The sequence below is a fragment of the Astyanax mexicanus genome, chromosome 1 (genome assembly GCF_023375975.1).
Source record: "Astyanax mexicanus isolate ESR-SI-001 chromosome 1, AstMex3_surface, whole genome shotgun sequence".
NCBI lineage: Eukaryota > Metazoa > Chordata > Actinopteri > Characiformes > Acestrorhamphidae > Astyanax > Astyanax mexicanus.
The window spans coordinates 110,787,329-110,812,794 of NC_064408.1; the positions used below are offsets into that span (position 1 = coordinate 110,787,329).

Sequence of the window (25,466 nt, forward strand, 5' to 3'; positions counted from 1 at the left end):
GAGAATGCCCCATCACCCAAAATCATTACATATATATACCTGCTCTGTGGTGGTCCTGGGGGGTCCTGATCATTGAAGAACAGAGTAAAATGAGAAATCAAGTATGCAGAGAAACAAGTGGACAAAGTGTCTACAGAGTGTTCCTATATGCTCAGTGGAGATTTATGGACAACAGGAGTTGAGACAATGAGTGGTCATGTTACACCTGACCTGTGTATATTTATTTATTGGAAGGACTCTTCCAACTGCCATGATGGTGCCCAATAGCAACAAGAAACAATTGATTAAATATTAAAATATTCATATTTGTAGTTTTCTTACAGCATGTAAGAATACAAAATAATGTTTTAATATTTCCATTATTGATGAAGTACAGCACAGTGACATGACAAATACTACTGTATGTTCTTATATACTGTACCACCAAGGCCAGCTTTCCATTCACTTCCAAGTCCACAAACTCACACCTGAAGGCTTAATTATGTTTAATAGCATAAATGATTTACTGTTTAATCCACCCCTGTTCAAGAAGAGCATCCAGTGCTGTCTCTGTTTTTATTTATGCATGCAGATGGAGATGCAGATGGACGGCAACACTGCTCTTGGAGGAGACGTTCAGATACAAAATCTCGTTCTGCTGATAATCCTCTAACCACGTTCACCACACTCTGCTTGCGTCTGATCACTGTACTGAGGCGAAGTTTTGGTCTGAGAATATGTTACAGTTCATTGGCTCACTTGGCCCTGTCCTCAGCCACCGCCTTCGCGATCTTATCCTTTAGGTAGGCCTCTTTCTTCCAATCAGAGTTCAGCTCCTGCCACTCATAGTAAGGTACCTGTAAATGCACACAACACAGGCAAGTTAGTAAGGGAGCAAAGTGACCAGGGGCTGAAAATTGGTCATTTGTTTTGGTAAATGTACCAACAGATTCCCTGTTAGCTATGTGTTTTTGGTTATTCGTGTTTATACTGGTGTAATATTCCGGATTGGTGATTCTATTCATTCTGACTGACCAGCATAAACAGCATCACAAATCTAATAGACCAGCTGGGCATCATTTTAGAGTTCCACTGCTCCGCAGTTCAATACTGAGGGGCTTTATACACCTCTAGCAGATGGATTACATTAGGAATGAAAAAAAAAAATAATCAAGTTGAAGGGAAAAAAATTATGGGATCGAACCCCGGTCGTCAGGGTCGCGGTCCAATACACTATGGCTGCCCCGGCTAGTGAACTGGGACGCGGCCAGGAAAACACGCCATTATAAGGAGATAGGGATCCCAGGAACGAGTGAAAAGACGAGAACGGGCAGAAAATAAACTCACGCCGAGCGTGACAAAGAGAGACGGGTAGAAATGTAAAAAGGTCAGAGGGTCGAGACACCTTCTACGATCATATATCACTCTTGATTGGGGGGGATAGTGTGTGCCCAGGGTTGATAATGTCTGAGTTAGGGTATAAAGGGGAGTCAGAGTGTATGCGCTGGCAACCCTGAGAGGGCAGACAGTCTCCAGGCAGATGAAGCAGGCAGCTCGAGCAGGCAGAACTCTTCAAAACTTTGAAGTAAAAAAAAATATAAAAAATTCTCCATTTTGAACTTTGAATTATTTTTCCTTTCCTTTATTTTATTTTTTTATCCATTGCTAACCAAAAACCCTCTTTTGCTGAGAAGATACTTTGAATAAACTGGCAAAGCTATTTTTGGACTGGGACTAATTTTTCTTTTATGAAGTGTTACACCAAGATGCTCATCAATTGATCAGAACGGGCAATAATCTTTTAATGTGTTCATTTTAAACCCAGAAACTACACATTATTAACTAGCCTATAAGAATTTAAAGGAGATCTCCGGTGTAAAATGGACTTTTTATGCAGTAAAACATGATAAAAAGTATTGTATATTTGTATTGATAATGTCTCCTGGTGCCGGCTGCTACGCTTTGTGGAGTCTAATATATATACACACAATAATTCATTCATCGACAGTTTCGGTGGAAACAGGAGGAGTTGAGGTGCACATTGAATTCTGCCGTGATTTGATCAGCCGTGGTTTTATGTTGTTTTGGATACAATCCAGGATAGCACCTGAACATCCCTTTCAGACAGCTTCCTCTTGCATCCACAGTTAATCCTGTTGGATGTGGTTGGTCCTTCTTGGTGGTATGCTGACATTACCCTGGATACTGTGGCTCTTGATACATCACAAAGACTTGCTGTCTTGGTCACAGAAGCGCCAGTAAGACGTGCACCAACAACTCTGGTAGGTCACCCATAATGTTGTGTGCATTGCAATATTTTGAGCAATGTCTATGACATTATTATGTCTATGACGTTATTAATACAAATATGGCGGCGCACGGAGCTGAAGCTTGCGTATAGGATGTAAACAGAAGTTTTTAATACAATTTAAGGAGCTTTTAATAATGCCTCGTTTTAAATGTCAGAGCTCTCCGGATTCTAGCAAGGAGGTGTGGAGCTACTTTGAGCTGGATAACGGTGGAAAGAGCGAATTATCGGGGCAAATTATGCCCCGTGTCTCCCAGTCTGAAGGGGAGTTTGAACAAACTTAAAATTTCTGGATCTTGGGATGGTGTGGGAAAACGGAGGTGTGCTATTCATCAAGGGGAAGTACTTTTTATCATGTTTTACTACACCAAAAGCCCATTTTACCCTGGAGTTCTCCTTTAAAGTAGTGTTTCTGTTATTTTTTCCACTCCCTGTACATCCGTATAACATGATCTAAAAGAACCATTAACAGACCAAAGGGCAATCCATTACAAATAGTGTTTGACCACTGAATCCTGGGAGAACTTGATACACATTAAGAAAGAAAGAAAAATGCTAATTTACTGTAGTGTCCATCTCAGTTTAAAGTCGTAAAGATTCCAGCCAACTCAATCTAGCTCAACCCAGGATGCTGCAGGCTAACAGGATTGGCCTATATGCTGCAGACAGAGCCTCTATCCTGTTCTGCAGCCCTGTGCTTCTGCTGCTATTTTTAACTCGAAGCCAGCGTGGGACAACCTGCCATGCCAGCCACTGCAATAGGAACAGGGCTAATCTGTGTTAGCCATGCTACAGGAATGCATTAAAATCACATTAACATTACATTAGCATCCTGATCAACAATGACACAGACAAGTGTGTGTACTGCGGCTTACAGTAACGACCGTATGCTAGCAGTCAGTAATTTGCTTCCAGAGCATAACTAGTCTCCTGTCACTATTACTCTATATCTGGAGCTTGATTTAGCAAAACTAGCATGTGATTATGCAGTCTAATCCTTACATCATTACATTTAGGGTTTTGTTTTTTTGTGCAGACACCCTTATCCAGTGCATCTTACAATAGTGCTTTATTGATTACTTATAGTTATGGATAAACATCTATAGCTAGTTTGTAGAGACTAGGATCAAGAGATACATCACACTTTGATACAGCTCTGGAAAAAATTAAGAGACCACTTCAGTTTCTGAATCAGAATTCTCTGATTTTGCTATTTATAGGTAAAATGTTTAAGTAAAATTAACATTGTTGTTTTATTCTATAAACTACAGACAACATTTCTCCCATATACAAATGTTGTCATTTTGAGCATTTATTTGCAAAAACTGCTTTCAGACCTCAAACTATAGATAATAACAGAAAACAAGTTCATATTGATTTTTAATCACAGTTTTCATGCATGTTGGCTTGTTCTCCTCCACCAGTCTTACACACTGCTTTTGGATAACTTTATGCCACTCCTGGTGCAAAAATTCAAACAGTCTAGCTTGGGTTGATGGCTTGTGATAATCCATCTTTCTCTTGATTAATTCCAGAGGATTTCAATTTGGTAAAATCAAAGAATCCCATAATTTTTAGGTGATCTAATTTTTTTAGAGCGGTATGTTTAGACATTTATGAGAAAATTGGTTAGTATAACTGGTTTAGGGACACTTTGAAAAGATGAAGCTTCATTCAGCGTTTCAAGACCATGGGTGTTCTGACACTCAGTGGACGTTCATTCCACCACCTTGGTCCTAGCACAGAGAAGAGTCTGAAGGTGTCTGTCTTCTGTGAGTCTTCAGGGACAGTGGGTTGAGCAGAGCCATACCGGAAGATCAAAGAGATCTTGGGACAGATCTGGTTTTGCCAATTGCCATCAAGAATGAAGGAGCTGGTCCATTTTTATTTTGTAGGCCAGCATCAGAGTTTTAAATTTAATGCGAGCCACAACAGACATCCAGTAGTGAACAGGAAAACACAGCAAAGGAGTCACATGACAAAATGGAACTGATGGGAGGTTGAGGACGAGTCGAGCTCCTGCTACTTCTGAATCAGTTGCAAATGCCTGATGGTTTGCAGTAGAAGTAGTATAGTATTTGTCTGCAGCTCTGTTATATTACTAATACTGTTGTCGTCCTAAACTGACAGATACAGCTATAAAATAAGAGACCACTTTAAAATTATGAGTTTCTTTGATTTTACCTAATTAAAAACCTCTGGAATATAATCAAGAGGAAGATGGATGATCACAAGCCATCAAACCAAGCTGAACTGCTTGAATTTTTGCACCAGGAGTGAGTAGCATAAAGTTATCCAAAAGCAAAAAGCAGTGTGTAAGACTGGTGGAGGAGAACATGCCAAGATGAAGAAAAAAAAACAAAAAAAAAAACTATGATTAAAAACCAGGGTTATACCACCAAAAATTGATTTCTAAACTGAATTAAAACTTTATGAATATGAACTTGTTTTCTTTGCACTATCTGAGGTCTGAAAGCTCAGTCTCCATGACATACCTCCACTACCAGAAATCCAGCCAGCTCTAAGTGGCGCTTCTGCATGACAAAGCGTCCCAGCAGTTCTTTACCAGTGGAGAGAAAATGATTGTAATCCCACACCAGGAACGCCAACCTACACAGACAGACAGACAAATTACACCATTAATCTTTGAGTACAGCTAAGCTTGGTCTAAAATTGAATCCACCTCTTGAAGCAGTGTTCAGTTTTGATCAGGGGTAGAACATAATTAACAGAGGGGGAGAAATGAGAAACATTTCTCCAAATGTTTGTCCAATGTTTGATGTCTAACCCACTCGTTAGGACTCCCCCCCCATCACTAGTAATGCCCCAACACAACAGGAGGGTGAAGACTGACACATGCCTCCTCCGATACATGTGAAGTCAGCCACAGCCTCTTCTTTTTGGAGGAAAGCGCAGCGACTCTGTTCTGATACATCAGCTCACAGACGCCCTGTGCTGCAGACATCACCCTAGGAGTGATGTGGGGAGAGAGCGCCATCTACCCACCCGGAGGGAGCAGGGCCAATTGTACTCCCTCTGAGCGCCGGCAGCTTGATGGTAAAGCTGCATGAGCTGGCGTTCGAACCTGCGACCTCCCGCTCCCGCTCTTTAGACCGCTGGACCACTTGCCGCCCCCCTAGTTTGTCAGTTTTACATAAGAGCTAAAATGCTTAAAAGTTGATTATATGTTATAAAAGCTAGACACCAAAGACAAAGAAATGCAAACTACATGTTTAAATTCCTCCAGCAGAACTGGTCATATGGTTTCTGATCTTTTATATTAAAAGTTAAATACGTGGTTACGTTCAGTGAAGGCAAATTGTTTTGGGCTCACCTGTAAGCTCCCTGTGGTAACTGCTCTGAACCACCACCTCCAGGCAAGTGTGGAGCTACAAGCTTTTCCAAGTTAATAGGCTTGTTCTCCGAATCAACCACCAACTCCGCGTCTGATTGGTTGAAGCACAAATAAGCCAAAATAAATAAATAAATAAATAAATAATATATATATATATATATATATATATATATATATATATATATATATATATATATATATATATATACAGTTGTGGTCAAAAGTTTACATACACTTGTAAAAAAACATAATGTTATGGCTGTCTTGAGTTTTCAATAAGTTCTACAACTCTTATTTTTCTGTGATAGAGTGATCGGAACACATACATGTTTGTCACAAAAAACAGTCATAAAATTTGGTTCTTTCATAAATTTATTATGGGTCTGCTGAAAATGTCACCAAATCTGCTGGGTCAAAAATATACATACAGCAACATTAGTATTTGGTTACATGTCCCTTGGCCATTTTCACGGCAACTAGGCGCTTTTGGTAGCCATCCACAAGCTCCTGGCAAGCTTCAGGTCGAATGTTTGACCACTCTTCTTGACAGAATTGGTGCAGTTCAGCTAAATGTGATGGTTTTCTTGCATGAACCCGTTTCTTTAGCACTGTCCACATGTTCTCAATGGGGTTTAAGTCAGGACTTTGGGAAGGCCATTCTAAAACCTTAATTCTAGCCTGGTTTAACCATTCCTTTACCACTTTTGATGTGTGTTTTGGGTCATTGTCTTGTTGGAACACCCAACTGCGCCCAAGACCCAACCTTCGGGCTGATGGTTTTAAGTTTTCCTGCAGAATTTGGAGGTAATCCTCCTTCTTCATTATCCCATTTACTTTCTGCAAAGAACCAGTTCCACTGGCAGCAAAACATCCCCAGAGCATAATACTACCACCACCATGCTTGACAGTAGGCATGGTGTTCCTGGGATTAAAGGCCTCACCTTTTCTCCTCCAAACATATTGCTGGGTGTTGTGGCCAAACAGCTCAATTTTTGTTTCGTCTGACCAGAGAACTTTCCTCCAGAAGGTTTTATCTTTGTCCATGTGATCAGCAGCAAACTTCAGCCGAGTCTTAAGGTGCCTTTTCTGGAGCAAGGGCTTCTTTCTTGCACGGCAGCCTCTCAGTCCATGGCGATGTAAAACACGCTTGACTGTGGAGACTGACACCTGTGTTCCATCAGCTTCCAAATCCTTGCAGACCTGCTTCTTGGTGATTCTTGGTTGACTCTTGACCATCCTGACCAATCTCCTCTCGGCAGCATGTGATAGCTTGCGTTTTCTTCCTGATCGTGGCAGTGACACAACTGTTCCATGCACTTTATACTTGCGTATAATTGTCTGCACAGTTGCTCTTGGGACCTGTAGCTGCTTTGAAATGGCTCCAAGTGACTTCCCTGACTTGTTCAAGTCAATAATTCGCTTTTTCAGATCCACACTGAGTTCCTTTGACTTTCCCATTGTAGCTTTTGTAGCTGAGTCTAATCACTGGGTCAAATGAGCCCTATTTAAATGGGCTCATGAGAAGTCAACAGCTGTAGTCAATCAGAATCACTTACAAGAAGTGAAGAGGCCATGACATGAAGCTAATTTGATTGACACAACTCGCTACATCACCAAAATTGACCAATTTTGTTGCTGTATGTATATTTTTGACCCAGCAGATTTGGTGACATTTTCAGCAGACCCATAATAAATTTATGAAAGAACCAAATTTTATGACTGTTTTTTGTGACAAACATGTATGTGTTCCGATCACTCTATCACAGAAAAATAAGAGTTGTAGAACTTATTGAAAACTCAAGACAGCCATAACATTATGTTTTTTTACAAGTGTATGTAAACTTTTGACCACAACTGTATATATATATATATATATATATATATATATAATACAATGTGTACTCTTTACTTTGCTACTTTAAAATTTATAAATTTGTAAGTACACTGATAAAAATTGCAGAACTACGCACCTACAGTCCAGCCGTACACCGTGTTGACGTCAGTGCGAAGGGAGTTTGGGAAGCTCCTGGTTAGGTTCTGTAAGGCTGTGCTAAGGCTGCTCTGCAGGGGCGTCGTAGCGGGTGCTTTGCCCTGGAGAGCTGGTATGTGGATAGTTGGCAAGACAGATGATGCTCCAATAGACTCCAGCTGACCAGAAGCAGCAATTTGAGTCAGCTTCAGCCTGTAGCCCTCTCTGCGATCAGCAGTGACACCTGGAATGTCAATATATAGAAAAGGTAAAAAAAAAAAAAAAAAAAAAAAAAAAAAAAAAAAAAAGTGTTTTAAAATTAAAACAAACACTTTTTAAGCACTTCCATGACAATGCACACAGACCCAAATATGGAGTACATTAAAGAGTCTGTTTAATTAAAACAGATGACAGATGGAAATCGAGCTATGGTCCTTTGAGTTAGACTTTATCAGGTTTGTCAGTCTGTGAAGACAAGCTTACAATGCATAATTTTAGGCCTTAGACCTGCAAATATCTGGCAGGTTTAATATTTGGACTAGCTACAGCCAAAGAGAGCAAAAGCCAAGGGCTGAAGAGAAAGGGGGTCGAGAACGGAGTTACACACATCTTTATTTTGCGTAGGAACAACAGGGCATCTCACGATACGATACTTGATCACAATACATTTCCCACGATAGCCATATCACATCACGATTCTCGATATATCGCAACAATTCTCTACGATACTTCACAGCATGTTGTTACTGAAGAGGATTTAATCCTCCTAAATAAGTAAATACCAAGAATTATGGATTTATAGTTTTAAGAATCACAGAATTTAAACAATCAGTATTTTTTTTACAGAAAAACTGATCATACAGGACATACAATGACAGACTGTAGTCCTTTTGTTCGTAATTATTGTTAATTTCTCTCATTTTTGGATGACAAACAACTGTCTCATGCATGGCATCACATCATTTCTCGTGTGTGTTTTCACCTAAAAAAAAAAAAAAAAAAAAAAGTTTTTGGAGAACACGCAGATTGTTTGTTGGTTCCTCCTGGTGAAAGACTGTAGTTCTCCAGGGCTCTGTACTGGGACCCCTTCTCTTTTCTATGTACACCACCTCTCTGGGCTATGTTATCTACTCACATGACTTTTTCTTCCATTTGCTTTGCTGATGACACTCAGCTATATTGCTTACTCCTGCCCTGGAGTGATGAGATATCAAAGTGCCCCTCAGACATATCCTCACGGATAAAGGAACACCAGTAATGCTCCAGCCTTAGTGCTGGAGAAATTTTAGGAAACTAAGCTTACTGTAAATAAATGGAAGTGCTTTACTCACCTAAATATACATAAAACAGTATTAGGAGAGAAATCTGTGTTGATTAACATCCAGCTCTCATTTGACTTTTAAAGAAAGTCTTTTAAAATGTGCCTTATGTATGAAAATAGACCAGAAAATAGACGTTCATTGATGGTGCGCCTTATTATACAATGTCTTTTATAGTGAGAAAAATATGATACACTTTTGCCCTCCTTCAGGCCCTGCTAAATGTTGCACTTTTTGCCTTATCATTTGTAAGTCGCTTTGGATGAAAGAATATGCTAAATGCAATGTAATGTAATGTAAATGTGATGTAATGTAATATAATGTATTTAATAATGTAATATAATGTAATGTGATGGAATGTATTTGGATTGTGATGTAATGTAATATAATGGAATGCAATGTAATGAATATAACGAAATGTATTTGGATTGTGATGTTATGTAATATAATGTAATAGAATGTGATGTAATGTAATATAATGTAATGGAATGGAATATGATGTAATAGAATGTGATGTAATGGAATGTGATATAATGTAATGTAATGTAATGTAATATAATGTACTGTAATATAATGTAATGTGATGTAATGCAATATAATGCAATGGAATGTAATATAAAGTAATGTAAAAAAAAATAATGGAATGTGATGTAATGTAATGTAATATAATATAATGTAACATAATGCAATGTGATGTAATGTAATATAATGTGAAGTAATGTAATATAATGTAATAGAATGTGATGAAATGTAATATAATGTAATGGAATGTAATGTGATATAATGTAATATAATGTAATGTGATGTAATATAATGTAATGTAAAAGAATGTAATATAATGTGATGAAATGTAATATAATGTAATGGAATGTGATGTAATATAATGTAATGTAACGTAATGCAATGTGATGTAATGTAATATAATGTAATATGATGTAATGTGATGTAATGTAATATAATAGAATGTAATAGAATGTGATGAAATGTAATATAATGTAATGGAATGTGATGTAATGTAATATAATGTGATGTAATATAATGTAATGTAATAGAACGTAATGGAATGTGATGTAATGTAATGTAATAGAATGTAATGGAAAGTGATTTAATGTAATAAAATGTAATGTAATGTAATGGAATGGAATATAACGTAATTCCTGACCCTGCATTGCTAGTGTGTAGTATGTAGTGTAGTGTGTAAACAACAGGTAATATATTTTCTATAAATATATGAGTTGTAAATTTTACAGTCCTCAAAGTAGTAGTGTAGTGTGAACCTGGCCTAAGCATTACAAAATCACAATACTTTGCCGTGGAGACTATTCTTGTGCATAAACGTGATCTTAAACAGATATACACTGACACCTTGTGGCCACAGACAGAAGAGCAATCTAAAGCCAGTCAACATTTTATCTTGTGTCCCCTGACACCACCGTATTCAGCTTGTGTTACCTGTAAGTTTGGTCTGAAAGTCACAGTCTGCAACAGCAGCGATATGTTCAGGTTTGGCCTGCTGTAGCACACAGAGAGACCACACTAAATCTGCCTTGAGAAACGGGTCCAACTCCTGCCAGGAGCCCTCCAAACTTTCATGAACCTACAAACACACAACAGGCAAAATTTTATAAGCTTTTGTTAATACTACAGTGTCCCCAATGCACTTTAAGATGACCATTTGCTCATTTTTAAAAGTGCTCTATGATTTATTACCTTTTTGTAGAACTCCTCCATGTTACTGGGCTGGAAGTTGAGCCTGGCGAAGGACAGGATGAGATTACACAGCTGCTGTGTGGTGTAATGTTGACTCTGATTTAGGAAGTGCTGAAAGGGAGAGAAAAAATACAAAAGGTCAAATGCCAGCTTTTACAATACATGATCAGTAAAGCAAATCAACAGTAACAGCTGAATGTTTTTTTAACTGGTTATGTAGATGCCTGCTCAATAAATCCTCTTAAATAACGGATAAAATGTTTAATATTTTTTAAATAATATTTAATAACGATGCTAATACTGAAAAGTCGGGTCCCTTTTTACTCTCAACAATGAACTGCCTGAAAACATACCAGCATGCCAAGTGGCATCTTGCTAAAATGCTCAAGGTTGTGAGTTTGATCCCAGCCTGACTTGCCAATTATTCCTCTTGGGGCGGAGCTTAGTTCACATAAATGTCTAAAGACGGCAAACATAGCTTCTGATTAAACTTTGAAATTTGATTTGCCACCATCACAATATCTATTCCTCAACAACCACTTGATCAGTAGAATTCAACCTTTGTCTGCTGCATCTGTAGCCCACTTAATAATGGACTTATTAACTTAATTAACTTAATTTTTTTCCAGTAATATTTCATAAAAGTATAATACGCCAAGCTTATACATTTAGCAAAGACTGCAGGTTGTGGGATCAATCCCAACCTCTGGAATCTCTGTCAATGTGGAACATCTCCGTCAAAGTTTTTCTTGTATAAACTATGACATTCACATTGTCTGGTGCAATGTGAAGTTCTGGCTTAAAGGAAACATTAAGTACATCACCATTTATTTAAATTGTGCAAGGCATGGACTCAGACCATAGCGCAGAAAAACGGGCCAAAGAGTCTAAAAGCGGAGAGTGTGTTCAGTTGTAGCGCAGAAAAACGGGCCAAAGAGTCTAAAAGCGGAGAGAGTGTTCAGTTGTAGCGCAGAAAAACGGGCCAAAGAGTCTAAAAGCGGAGAGAGTGTTCAGTTGTAGCGCAGAAAAACGGGCCAAAGAGTCTAAAAGTTGCCGTAATTAAGGAGTTTAATATTAAGAGACATCATGAAATTAAACATCAATTTGAAAAATCTTAGTTTACACAACACTGTCAAAGATAAAGATAGTAAGTCAAGTAAAATGGTGTGTAAATGAAAATAATCAGGAAAATGTATTATTTAAAGTGGTATATTTCATTATTTGTTTTATTATAGAGTCTGTGGCCCGTGACTTCAAACATATTTCTCCTTCTGGCCCCCAACAAAAAAAAAAAAGTTTGGACACCTCTGATGTAAGACATCCTTGAATTTGATTAAAGGCACTATATGAATAGAGCTTACTGGTGTGATCAGTGGTGTTTCGTATTCAGTGTTGTGGTTCTTTGGGTGTGTGTTTGTGTGTGTGGTGTGTACCTGTGCGCATCCCTCAAACAGAGGCAGGTGGAGCCACTTCACAAAGCCCAGTGACTTTGTACACCGAGACACTTCATTAGCGGTCAGTTCCTGTAACCTGGCGATCATCTCTGTAACAATCCTCTGAAGCATCGGGGTGTGTTGGAAATTCAGCCTACCTGTGGAAGAATAGGACAACAGCTGCTTTCAGCACCACCGAATCATCACCAGTCAGGATTAAATAACTGACTCATGCTGCACTGGCATGGTGTTAGAAACTGGGAAACACCATTTGTACCACTTGTGATTCTTAATGATACAGTACTGCTGATTATCGTTTAAAAATTTCAGTGCCGATATGATACTTCAAATTCGATACAGACACCCAAATGATACATTTTTCACTCCCTTTTTCTAAATTGTAACCAAATAAACAAAAAGCGATAATTATTCTCACACGACACAATTAGTCGACATAAGTAATCTCATTCTCATACTGTCATGAGAATGAGAATAAAAACAGTGAGCAGTGGGATGGGTTCCCCTGACCGAGTCTGGGTTCCTTCCAAGGTTTCTTCCTCTTAATATAAGGGAGTTTTTCTTTGCCACTGTATCACCACAATAATTGGCATCTTTGCTCATAAGAGGCGTGGACCTGTTTTCTGTGTAAAGCTGCTTTGTGACAATATTGTTGTAAAAAGTGATATAGAAATAAAATTGAATTGAATTGAACTGAGCATGTTTGACCAGCAATTTGTTAAGAACAAAAACAACAGCATTACTTTAACTGCTTAAACTACAAACAGTCTTCCCCAAGCATACTGTTCGTGAGTTTCAAGCAAAGTATTGAAAATAATCCAAAAAAATAAAAAATAGCGATAGATAGATAGATAGATAGATAGATATATCTACTCACACACAACTTCAATCAAGTTCCAATTATTTAGGACATCATAGAATATATTATTCTAAAAATGTGATAGTCTACAGACTATTACATATAAATTATATTTTGTTGTTCTGTGATATACATTGCAATAAAAAAATAAATACAGAAATTAACACAAATTTAGCTGGAAAGCAATTATTCAACATCCCATAATACTATGACAATCTATACATCAATGATAGGAGTAATAAAAATGGAACTGGGTAGATGCCATCTGTAAACTGGTGAATATTGTCAAGTAAAATATGAACAGCAAAAAATCTTTCAAAAAAAAACAACTTATGTACACTGTGATAAGAGTGCTGAAACGACATAGTAAGCAGACCTCCTGAGAATACATCTATAGTTATTATTTAAATTATTTTAAATTAAGTTACTATATAAATGATTTTATTTACACTTGCAACTACCAAATTTTTCGCACTATAAGGCACACCGGATTATAAACGGCACCAGATTATAAGGCGCACTTTCAATAAATGTCAATTTTCTGGTCTATTTTCATACATAAGGTGCACTGGATTATAAGGTGCATTAAGTGACACTAGTACCGGTAAAGCTAATTAAACAAAACTGTAAATCTAACAAAAAAACAAACAAACAAAAAAAAAAACTTTCCTTAAAAGTCAAACGAGCGCTGGATGTTAATCTACACAGATTTCTCTCCTAAAAAGTGGGTAATTAAAGCCCTTCCGTTTACTTACAACAAACTTAGATTTCCAGATTTCCACTATGGCTGGGTGCAACAGCATTAGCATTAGCAGCTAGCTAGCCATAGTTGGCAGATAATGTTGAAAATTAAAGGATTTTAAATGCGCATTGTAGTGTGAAAAATACGGCAGTCGAAGGAAGGAAGGAAGGAAGGATGGATGCTTTATTGATTCCAGAGGAAATTCGAATAGGAAAATGTCCTGGGATGTGAACCCACAACATCTAATGCACATTTAATGAACTGACCATAAGCGTATGCAATGTCCATCAGCAGTGGTGTATTAAGTTCAGAGGAGGGTTTCTGGTCCAGGTGGTACGACAAAGCTCGCAATAGCGCCACTGCACGTCGCTGGTGTGATGCCAAAATTAGTAACATGACGCGGATGTCTTCAGCAGTGAACCTCCAAGCCAACTCCAGAGCCTGGTCCAGATAGGGGATAGATTAGCATAAGACATGGACATTACAGACATTTACATCATGATATGTTCAAACTATTTTTTTTTAAATATACTGTGGCTTGCAAAAGTATTTATACTTATGTAAGATTACAAAATTTAAAAACCTTCAAGGGCTATGAACACTTCTGTAAGCCACTTTAGATTATTACTGGGCATGACATGATGTGGTGTGAAGTTCTGTGATGCATGCGTTTACTTTGTCCTCCAGTTTGTCCATTAGCCCTGGTGAATGACGGACAGCACGGGTCATTAGAACACGTATCGTTCGCGGTTCGGTCAGCTCTGTCCAGCGTAGCTCCAGACTCTTTAGTGCGGCTGAGGTCAGAAGCTCATTCCCCTCCCTGCCGAACAAAGACGCATCTTAGTATAACAGTATAACATTTACATTACATTACATTTGGCAGACGCTTTTGTCCAAAACGACTTAAAATAGTGAAGTACAAAAGTAATAGAAGTTAAAGGTAAAAACATATTTTGAAAGGGCCTAAAGGAGGTCAGAGGGGAATAATAGGACAGAGGAGTGAAGGAGAGGAAGAAGGAAAAGAGGTTAGAAGTAGTTAGTGTGTTAGAGGTGTTAAGAGAGTAAGTGCTCTTTGAAGAGCTCTGTCTTCAGGAGTTTATTAAAGATAGTGAGAGATTCTCCTGATCTGGTAGTGGAAGGTAGTTCTTAAGATATTATAATACAGTAAAAAAAGCTCTATTATTATATGCTTGGCATAATACAATATTTATATGCAGATCAAACACAGTTCAGCCAAGACATGTCAACCACCCATAATATATATTACACTATATACATTATACAATAAGCATTACACTGGTTAGCCATAACATTATAATCACTTACTCATTTCGGCTTTCCTTGTAGCTGGTTTAATATTATCCTAACAACATTTATAATAGATTAATAGATTGTATATTAAAATAATTAAGCTTTTTTTCTCCATGTAAGTAGAAATAGTGTCAAAGAGCTTTACTTTAAAAGTACCAAGTAGTCATGCAATAAGGAAAAAGAAATCCTGTATGGAAGGAAAGATGCATCAAGAGGCCTCAATATATATATATTTTTTATATAATCGCATCGCAGACCGTTAAATCATGATCGAATACAACCATAAGGTGCCTGTAGATTCAAAGCCCAACTGTGTATTATAAGTTATATGTGGACTGCCTAAACATAATGTTACTATATCTAAAATGGCAAAAATGGAGATACAATCTTTGAGATTATTAATATCATATAAAACAAATCATATAAATACTGTAGAACTGAGAACAGGCTTACCGTGGATTTCTTTGCAGTTCTATTTAAAAAACTATTTTTCTAGTTCTTATAACAAAAGAGTAGGACTGGAATTCACATTATTATTATTATTATTATTTTATTTTATTTATTTATTTTTTTTTACACACGCCTAGTTTTTATGTAATGTCTCCAGTTCAGGCTGTTTAGCTCATCAAATGAACAACCAAGCGAATACTATTAGGGGTGTGTGAGTTTAATCACAGCAAGGAATATATTTATAAAAAAAAAAAAAAGATTTGAGGTTTACTTGTAATCAGGATGTCCAGATGTCCAGTCCACCAAGAGGGTCAGCTGGCGAACGTTCAAACGCCGAAGCCTCCACAGTGTTTCGTGCTGGAGAGACTGAAGCACTTTGGAATGGGGGGACACGCCCAGGACACAGAGAGCACGCAGCAGAGACACCAGTGTATTACTGTGGATCACCGACACCTAGTACAGGAATTAACAAGAGAAAGAAGTCATTAGCAGCATTTCACAATAATAAAAAAAAGCCTAAAAGCCTGTTTGGGCAAAAAGTGCACAAACTACTGGATCTCAGAAAGCTGCTGGAGAACAGAGGTGGGCTATTCAACAATAGCAAGTACTTTTTATCACGTTTTTATACACCCAAAGTCAAGGATCCGGCACAGTTTTACTGAACGCGAGCGGCTGGTGGAGCAATGGAGACTTCAGAAGGGGAAACTCAGAGCTCAATAGCTCTAACTATTCTCATAGTAACTACACTCATAGTAAAAACAAAGAAACGAAGGAGTGAAGTTTCTAACTGAGCACGCTCTCTCGCTGACTGAACATAATCTGGAATCGGTTTCATCCGCTCTGAAAGGAGACCGCATCACACCCACCCAGTTTAAAATGATTATTCCGCAAGCTCTGTGCAAATACCACCATTTCTGACCAGGGAGGGCCCTAAATCCCAAAACGTACGGACATTAGCTTTAATATATTGAGAAAGAACTTATCATTCTTTAAGAAGCGACAGTAAAATATAAGACTGTTTTTAATAATGCAAAATATTGGTTATTATAGTTATTGTCAAAATTATAGAAATTATTGTAAATTAATTTCTGGTGTGGTGTGTGTGTGTGTGTGTGGGAGAGGTTGTGGGTGAGATTTGTGAATTTATAGAATTCTTTCAAGGTTGGCAAGTCTGAAGTGTAGGGCTGGTCAGTTTTTTCAATATTTGCAAATTTTATATTGATATGATACTTTCAATTTGTACTCAAAAACACAAAAAAAAATGTTAATTATTCTCACATTACGTATTTATTCAACAGCGGCATGAGTAATCTCATTCTCATAGTGTCACCATGAGAGACTCCATCTTTCTGGATCTTGATGGAACAAACACTGCACAAAAATCATTAAAATATTTTTCCTACGCATATTGCTTTATGCATTTCAGTTTTAAGAGTTCTTACTAATAAAATATCAGAATTACACTGACAAAATTAAATGAAATCACTTAAACTTTTTTTTTTTTTAACTTCTGCTAGTTCCCTGTATTTTTGAGAGGGAGCAGCAATAACAGTGTAGTGTACAGGTGCTGGTCAACGAATTAGAATAATTTGAAATAGTGCAATCATGAAATTCTTTGAATGCATTTTTTTGTGCAGAAAGCAAATCAGGTGTTCACCGCACCTGTCCTACTCGTTAGACTAATCACAGAACTCGTTACCTGGAAAGAAAATTGCTCAGCTGAGCTTTCCAAAAGGCCCATTTAGGCCATTTAACTGTGACACTGTTGTTTTATTGAATTAGAATAATGGAGAAACCGTTTCATTGAATTAGAATAAATGCTCTAATTTTTGTTTTCTGTGAAGAGTGTTCACTGTGCAGTATAAAGTCAGGGTTGAGTAGAATTTCTAAGTTGTAAAATCAATCATGGGTAAGCAGCGCGACCTCTCAACCGGAATAGTGGCTCAAATTCAAGCCCTTCGCCAACAAGGCATGACCCAAACTAAAATTGCTGAGCAGCTCGGCATCAGCCAGTCTTCCGTCTGCAAAGCCCTCAAGAAAAACTGCAGCAAGCGCACCAACTGTTCCGGCGTCCGAAAAACTTCTGCTCGCGACAACAAGCAGCTGAGAAAGATCGCAGTCAGCAACCGGTTCAAGTCCACTTCTGAGCTCACCGACTTGTGGAACAAGCAGACCGGCGCTGACGTCTCCAGATCAACCACTTACCGTCGTCTGCGCGAACTCGGCTTCAAATCTCGCGTTCCAGCAGTAAAACCGATGCTGAACAAGAAACAAATGGAGAAACGGCTGAAGTGGGCCAAAGAACACGGCGAGTGGACTGCTGAAGACTGGCAGAAAGTGGTCTTCAGTGACGAATCACGCTTCTGCATCTCCTTCGGTGACCAAGGTCCTCGTGTCTGGCGTCATGGTGGCGAAACCTACAACCACGAGTGCGTGAAAAGATCCGTCAAGTTTCCCCAGAGCGTTATGGTCTGGGGATGCATGTCCGCTCGAGGTGTAGGGAAACTCTGCTTCCTCAAGAAGACTGTCAATGCTGCCGTATATCAAGATGTTCTGGAAACGTTCCTGATTCCGACTGTTGAGGAACAGTTCGGCGAAGAAGACTTCATATTTCAACAGGATCTTGCACCGGCTCATGCGGCAAAGTCGACCAAAGATTGGTTCACTAAAAAACAGCTTGAAGTTTTGGCATGGCCGGCCAACTCGCCTGACTTCAATGTCATTGAAAACCTTTGGGCCATCGTCAAGCGGAAAATTCGCGACAGAAAGCCTACTACGCTGGACCAACTGAAGCAGAACATCGCCACTGCCTGGGAAGCTGTGAGTGCGGAAACTTGCGACAAGCTGGTCAAATCGATGCCGCGGAGACTTCAGGCAGTCATACAAGCCAAGGGGGCAGCCACAAAATACTGAGAAAGTGATGATTGTAATTATAATAAAAATTATTCTAATTCAATGAAACGGTTTCTCCATTATTCTAATTCAATAAAACAACAGTGTCACAGTTAAATGGCCTAAATGGGCCTTTTGGAAAGCTCAGCTGAGCAAATTTTTTTCCAGGTAACGAGTTCTGTGATTAGTCTAACGAGTAGGACAGGTGCGGTGAAGACCTGATTTGCTTTCTACACAAAAAATGCATTCAAAGAATTTCATGATTGCACTATTTCAAATTATTCTAATTCGTTGACCAGCACCTGTAGTTTAGTTCATGCACTGACACTTCACAAGGACAATTACTGTTTACAAACACTGTCACCTAAACCGCACTGAGACACTATCTTTACTGCTCTTAATTCACATTATCATGCTGCTATAGCAAAACTTGCACTCTGCACTTCATGTTGCTGCTACCTGCCTACTCTCACTATTTCTTCTTATTTTATTTATTTTTTTTTAGCTATTTTGTATATTCTATTTTTATTGTATTCTTTTATTTTGTTATCTATTTTATATATATTTCTATTTTAACAACAGCTCTTGGGTGTAAACTGGATCATGAGATCACAATTGTACCACATGTGATGGGTATGACAATAAAATCTCCTTAAATCCTAGAGCTTTTATACTGTATTATAATATCTAAGGAGAAAAAGAGAGAGGGGAATTAACAGAGTGAAATTTTAGCACAGCTGTGGTGTGTCGACAATTCCCATTTCTATTTCCACAGCAGGTAATACCTTCTTTTTTAATCTTAAAAGAACTCTTAAAACTGAACTGCATTCCGCAATACGCTTAGGAAAAAAAAATCTATTGTTTAAGCACAAGTAATGTTGCTTTTTTGTAAAGTGCCACCAAGATGCAAATTGTCTGTTTGTTCCAACAAAATCTCATGATTACAGTATGAGAATGAGATAACTCATGTTGGCCTGTTAAATAAATACGCTGAATATAAATAATTAACACTTTCTTCTTATTATTTTTTTTTGTTACAATATTAAAAAAGGTAATGTTTTGGTATCTGTATTAATACAATACCAAGCCCTACTACTATATGCATGACAGCTTTTAAAGGCCCAGAACTCTTCAGATGTCAGGAACGGAGAACTTTCAAATAATTTTTTTTGCATCTTACAAACGGAGCAGGAGAGCAACCAAACTGTATGTACTGATTAGCTCTTGAGGTCCAGAACAGATGACCCATGACCCACAAACTGTCCACATGGGTCTCTAAGCAGGCAAGAGAAAGATATGTAATTACAAGCTGGGGGTTATAAATGTCTGGAAATCCCGTAAAGCAGACGTACACACATTATTACCTGAGAATGCACAGCCTTCAGCATTTCTGCAAACCGAGGGTCATTCAAAATACTGCTGTCACTTTTCACTCCTGTCCCTAAAGACAGTTTGTAAATCTGGACCAGACACGTGGCTGCCTGATTGGTCGAGCCGCCCAGATTTTTCCAGAGATTCAGCACTTCCTTTGGAGTGGCAGCCTTATCAATACGAAGATGGAAGTTTGTTTGTTGGGAAGTGGTTTTTGTTTTCTCTTCCTGGGCATTTTCTCTGCTCATGTAAAAAGGTCTGACAGGGGTCTGAATCCAGGCCTGGGACCACAGTGGCTCCACAGGCAGGGCAGCAAGTGCTTTCAGGTGGGCAGTAGATGCAGAAGGTTGGGGACATCTGGACAACAGGAGAGCCCATCGGCTCAGAAGCCTGGCCGTCATTTCGGGGGGCTTTTGAACTTGACAGCGTATTCACAACTCACCAACCTGCATCCACACGTTCATTAAAATCCTAAGATGAGAAAGAAAGAGAGAAAGAGAGAAAGAGAGAGAGAGCATTGATTAGAGTGCTTAACAGGTTTTAGGTACATGAAGCAACAAATAAAACTGGTTTGCTAATAGTGTGGAGTGTATGTTTCCCAGTCTTTCAGCCTCTCTTTTTTCTGCTACCCAACTCAGACCAGCTACATGCCTCAGACTATTCACCCACTCTGCACATTGCACATTACTAACTACATTAGAGCTCAGATGGACTTATTGCTACTTATACACATTTTATCATAATCTTTAACCATCATTAATTTCCTAATTCTTAGCATAACTAACTACTGTGACAATATTAGCACTAGGCCTGGATTATATAGCAAACATCACCAATATGTCACCAAGCCTGCTCTAGAGCCCTGCGATACATTAGCTACAGCTCTTACCCAAGCTATACCCCCTATCACTAACATTGTAAGCCTGTTGGGAGAATCGGCTAAAAGCGCTGTATTTTGCAGTGCTGGAGGTGAACGGAGATGGGTTACTCGACCAAAGTTTTTACTCACGTTAATTATGTTTTACTACACCCCGAGTCCCGTTCACATTATATCTTTATTTTTTTTTTGTACATTTTATTTAGTTTGCTTTTCTTTGTTTGAACATAAAACACAACTAATTCAATACTAAAAAATAGAAAACAAAAATAAATATGTAAATAAACAGACAAAAAAAAACAAAAAAGATTAAGACCGTTTCGAAATGGACATACAGAATAATATCCTTATAGATTTAGTATAAATACAATTATTAAAAAGAATCGGCCAAACTATATATATCATTTTATAGTAAGACAGCACAACACAATGTTTCAGCATTCTCTTCACAGTGTACACGAGCGCAGTAGTCACAGCTCAGGACAACGACATACAACCAGATTACAGATGGTTTCTACCCATGTTGAATATCTGATCTCCAGCAAAATATTATGTTAAATCCTGTATTTTTCATATAGCAATATGCAGCCCTGGAGACCACTTAAAATTGCTGAGTTTCTCTGGAACATAATCAAGAGAAAGATGGATGATCATAAGCCATTAAACCAAACTGAACTGCTTGAATTTTTGCACCCAGAGTTAGCTTTAAAGTTATCCAAAAGCAGTGTGTAAGACTGGTGGAAGAGAACATGCCAAAATGCATAAAAACCTGTGATTAAAAACCAGGGTTAATCCACAAAATATTGATTTCTGAACTCTTGAAACTTAATTAATATACCGTTTATATCTCTGTAGTTTTAGAAATACAACTTGCTTCATCTGAGACAATGACATATTACTGTCGGATAAAAACATTAACATTCACAAAACATTTTCTCCAAAGGTCATGAACTTCAAAATGAAAGTAATTTGGCAGCATTTATTTTGCAATCTGTAGCAATAATGTAAGTTAGTATCTCACATTGACATCAGGATATTCAATAACATGCTTTTATTTGATTTTTTGCCAAATTGGTCACCCCTAGTTTTCTTGCATATGTTCATGTGGGTGATTTTAGTTTGAGTGTGGGTGGTACATGTTTTAAAATTTAGGGCATCAGTAAATTAGACAATTAGGCAAGCTAGTTCAGCAAGCTTTAAAGGGTTTTATGATTTTCCATAAGAAAGCCGTTAGATAACACTTAGCTAAAGGCATTGTTCTGTAATAAGCTCACCTTTAATAGAAGATTAAAGTAAAATCTTAATATGTTTCATTCAGCAGGCACTGACCTTGCCGGCTATGGAGGCGCCACACAGACTTCACTGCTCACTACATAACACAGCCAGCCTCCTCAAACACCCTACTGCTAACCCGCGCACAACATTTTAATACAGACCACCGCCTTACCTCTTCAGATCCACGAGTTTATACACAGATTATCCCAGAACTCAAACACACTCTCACATTCACGCACATCCCGGCGACTTTCACATGGAGCAGCCCGCAAGGGTCGCGCGAGTATTCACGTCACACATGATGCAGTGTAAAGGTTAGTGAGACGTCACTACTTCTGCGACACGTTTTGTAATAGGCATAAATCTATATGTATAGGATTTAAATACCTTTTACAACAAATATTATATACGTGTTTTAAAAAATAGATTGTGTACAGACACGATACAACTATTGACTACACAAAACAAATATCTTTTTTATTTTAAACAAAATAAAATAAAAAACATTACGAAATTAGAGACTTTTATTTTGACGCCAAGTTAAGCGTTGACGTTAATTAAAGCGTTAACTAAAAAAATATTGAATCTATAATAGAAAGAACAATCTTAAATAAAAACAGAAACAGCAACAAAGAACAGCAAAAAATATTATAAACCTGTATTAAAAACAAAAAAATATTATTAGCTTGTATTAAAAAAAAAACATTATAAACTTGTATAAAAAACAAACAAAAAAGATAGTAAAAGCCTGTAATGAAATAGATTTTAAACGGACATTATTTATTATTCACTGCACAAAACAAATAGATTTTCTTTTAAACAGAATAATAAAACATTAAGAAATGAGAGACTTTAATTTTGACGACAAGTTAAGCGTTTATGCTTAATGATTTAATATCTTTTCAATTTTTTTATTGAAGTTTTAATAAACAACCACCTTTAAAAAAACAGCAACAGAGAACGGCAAAAAACAAAAACGAAAAACAAACAAACAAAAAAAAACAAACAAAAATATTAAAATCCTGTATTAAAATGGATTTTAAACAGACAATAAAATAAAATTAAAAACATTACAAAATTAGAGATTTTTATTTTGACGACAAATTATCTTTCTGAATTTCTGAATGCAAAAAATAAATAAAATAAATTTATTATATTGTTTAAATATGTCAGCTGTGCTCTTTCATTCTTTAAGAAATAATATCATTAAAAATTAGTTACCAAAGTTAGGTACCAAATAATAAGAAAGTAAAAAAACGTTGTATTTGTCGTATAAAATCGAATTATTTTTGTGTAAGGTTGTGTGTACATATTATATTTGGTGCAGCATGACATAATTGATAACACTTTGTACTATTAATATTATAATATTATAACCAGCACTGCTTACTGTACGAATAGCACTGCTCCCAGTAAATTTCCCTGATATGGGGCTATGGAAAAAAATAATTGATTTACCAAATTTTATTGTAGTAACTTTTAGACATGTAGTTTTCATGTTCCTCCTCATGTTTCTTAAATATTGCTCTTAAATTCAGTTTGCATGCATACATTTGTTTGGTTTGTATTCAATAAAAGTGCGGTTTGACCTAATGACCATGAGAAAATGAGGCTCCCGGGACAAGACCAGTTGAGAACCCCTGTGTTATAGTCTGATATTAATTGCTCTGCAATATAAATTGCAATTTGAGAAAAAAAATAATAATAATATCATATTTTGCTGCAAATCAATTATTTATTTATCTCATGATACTGTGCATCAACGATTGGAATAACATAGTATTTTTTGCCTTATATGCATTTTAACATGAGTTTTTAATGGCTCCACCTGGTGTTTAGTCTGTTGTAATGCAGATATTATAATGACTATAAAAGCTGGTGTCTACTTTGTCTTTTAGCTAGTTCTGTTCTGTTTGATCATCTTCAGACCCCAGGCAACACCTCCAACACACACTTTATTACTTTCTTTATTAATTTATCTTCATGTTAATTTATGTAATAGAAAAGGATCTTTTGTAGAGCTCCAACCTGTAGGGGGAGCAGCACGCGTGGCTCGTGAGGGAGAAGCAGAAGAAGAAGAAGGGGCTGTTGCCCATGCTTGCTTACATCCACACTCACACTCTTCAGTCACAACAACTCTCTCTCTTAGACAAGCAGGAATAAACCTGACACAGATATATACCCGGGTGATTATCCACTCCAGTCCAGTGGAGCTACAGTATTAGAATGGGGGGACAAGCTAAAAAGAAGAGCAAGGCTAAGAGGAAAGAGAACCGTGGAGGAGGTAAGTTACTGTCTGATACTGACTGATTGATAAACACACCTGCACTCAGATACAGCTCAGCTACTGAGATTACACTGCTTTAATATAGCCTACATTATAAATATTCACACAGCTTACAGCTGCAGAAAAAAAAAACACTTCTTCCATATAGTTCTGTTGCTTTGGGCAAAGTTTCTTGTGTCACTTAATTGTTGGTCTTGGATGGTCTAAGCTCTTCTGTGTTGGTTAAAAAGCTGTTCATCTAGGTGAAATCATACCCTGTGCTGTTGTGCACCCTAATAACAGTTATTTGCCAGCATAGAGGGGTCATGTTGATCATACTGCCCAACCAGCTTGGTCATGTTGTTCAGCCAGTTTGGTCATGTAGCTTATGCTGGTCATGATCAATCATCTTGGTCATGTTTGTCATATTGGGTTTGGTCATATTGGTTATATTGAGGTTGATTATGTTGTTTTTATTGGGTTTGGTCATATTGGTCATATTAAGCTTGGTCAAGTTGGTCATGTTGGGCTTGGTAATGTTGAGCTTGGTCAAGTTGTTTATATTGGGTTTGGTCATATTGAGCTTGGTCAATTTAGTCATATCGGGTTTTGTCATATTGTTCATATTAAGCCTGGTCAAGTTGGTCATATTGGGTTTGGTCATATTAAGCCTGGTCAAGTTGGTCATATTGGTAAAATTAAGCTTGGTCGTGTTGGGCTTGGTTGTTTTGGTCATGCTGGTCAACAAGCTTGGTCATGTTGGTCAACCTGCTTGGTCAAGTTGTTTATGTTGGGCTTGGTTGTTTTGGTCATGCTGGTCAACAAGCTTTGTCATGTTGGTCAACCTGCTTGGTCATGTTGGGCTTGGTCATGTTAGGCTTGGTCATGTTGGTCAACCAGTTTGGTCATGTTGTCCTTGCTGATTAACCAGCTTGGTTTATGTTGATCAACCAGCTTGGTTTATGTTAATCAGCTAGCTAGGTCATTTTGATCATCCAACTTGGTTCATTATAGTCCTTCTGATCAAACCCAACTCAAATAAAGGCATGGCCTATGCTGGTTAATAGCTGAACCTTTTGTCCACCTTGACCCGCTTGAGCTGATTGTGCTGAGTTGTTTTAGCAGTGTTTGATTGGCTGAACATTTTGGTTACTGAGGTGTTTTTTAATTATTTATATGATTAGGTCTGAAAGGTTTCATTTTTGTTTCAGCTTCAGGTCACACACTAATGTCACCCCAGGAGAGGATGAAGGCCAAGATGCAGGAGAAAGCCAAGAAGAAAACTGCTGAGAAGTACACTGTTGACCAGTTACTGGAGAAGGTATGCATCTT

The 25,466-nt window shown here is 37.6% G+C and overlaps 2 protein-coding genes across 2 annotated transcripts in view; one reads left to right on the forward strand and one right to left on the reverse strand.

Moving 5' to 3' along the window:
- Nucleotides 1-210: 210 nt before the first annotated feature.
- Nucleotides 211-22,176, reverse strand: tbrg4 (transforming growth factor beta regulator 4). The gene is made up of 12 exons (XM_022679494.2): nucleotides 22,041-22,176; nucleotides 19,710-20,187; nucleotides 15,725-15,906; nucleotides 14,368-14,512; nucleotides 13,959-14,133; nucleotides 12,074-12,231; nucleotides 10,641-10,751; nucleotides 10,383-10,527; nucleotides 7,613-7,855; nucleotides 5,622-5,733; nucleotides 4,783-4,897; nucleotides 211-836 (listed from the first exon to the last, which is right to left on the reverse strand). The coding sequence occupies exons 2-12, from the start codon at nucleotides 20,115-20,117 to the stop codon at nucleotides 735-737; spliced, it is 1,896 nt and encodes a 631-aa protein (XP_022535215.2). The 5' UTR covers nucleotides 20,118-20,187; nucleotides 22,041-22,176; the 3' UTR covers nucleotides 211-734.
- A 1,751-nt stretch (nucleotides 22,177-23,927) lies between these two features.
- si:dkey-12j5.1 (uncharacterized) overlaps nucleotides 23,928-25,466 on the forward strand; it is a 196,674-nt gene continuing 195,135 nt past the window's right edge. Inside the window, exons 1-2 of the mRNA XM_022679489.2 lie at nucleotides 23,928-24,152; nucleotides 25,346-25,455. Coding sequence (XP_022535210.1) covers nucleotides 24,095-24,152; nucleotides 25,346-25,455 — 168 coding nt within the window. The 5' untranslated portion in view covers nucleotides 23,928-24,094. The remainder of the gene's footprint in view (nucleotides 24,153-25,345; nucleotides 25,456-25,466) is intronic.

Excerpts from the sequence above, each read along its gene's own strand:
- tbrg4 (XM_022679494.2), bottom strand. The coding sequence starts at position 20,117 with ATGACGGCCAGGCTTCTGAGCCGATGGGCTCTCCTGTTGTCCAGATGT. Across the intron at positions 14,513-15,724 it reads TCTGGACATCCTGATTACAA|GGAGGGGAATGAGCTTCTGA; the intron begins GTAAACCTCAAA and ends TTTGTTCGGCAG. Across the intron at positions 10,528-10,640 it reads TGGAGGAGTTCTACAAAAAG|GTTCATGAAAGTTTGGAGGG; the intron begins GTAATAAATCAT and ends GTGTGTTTGTAG.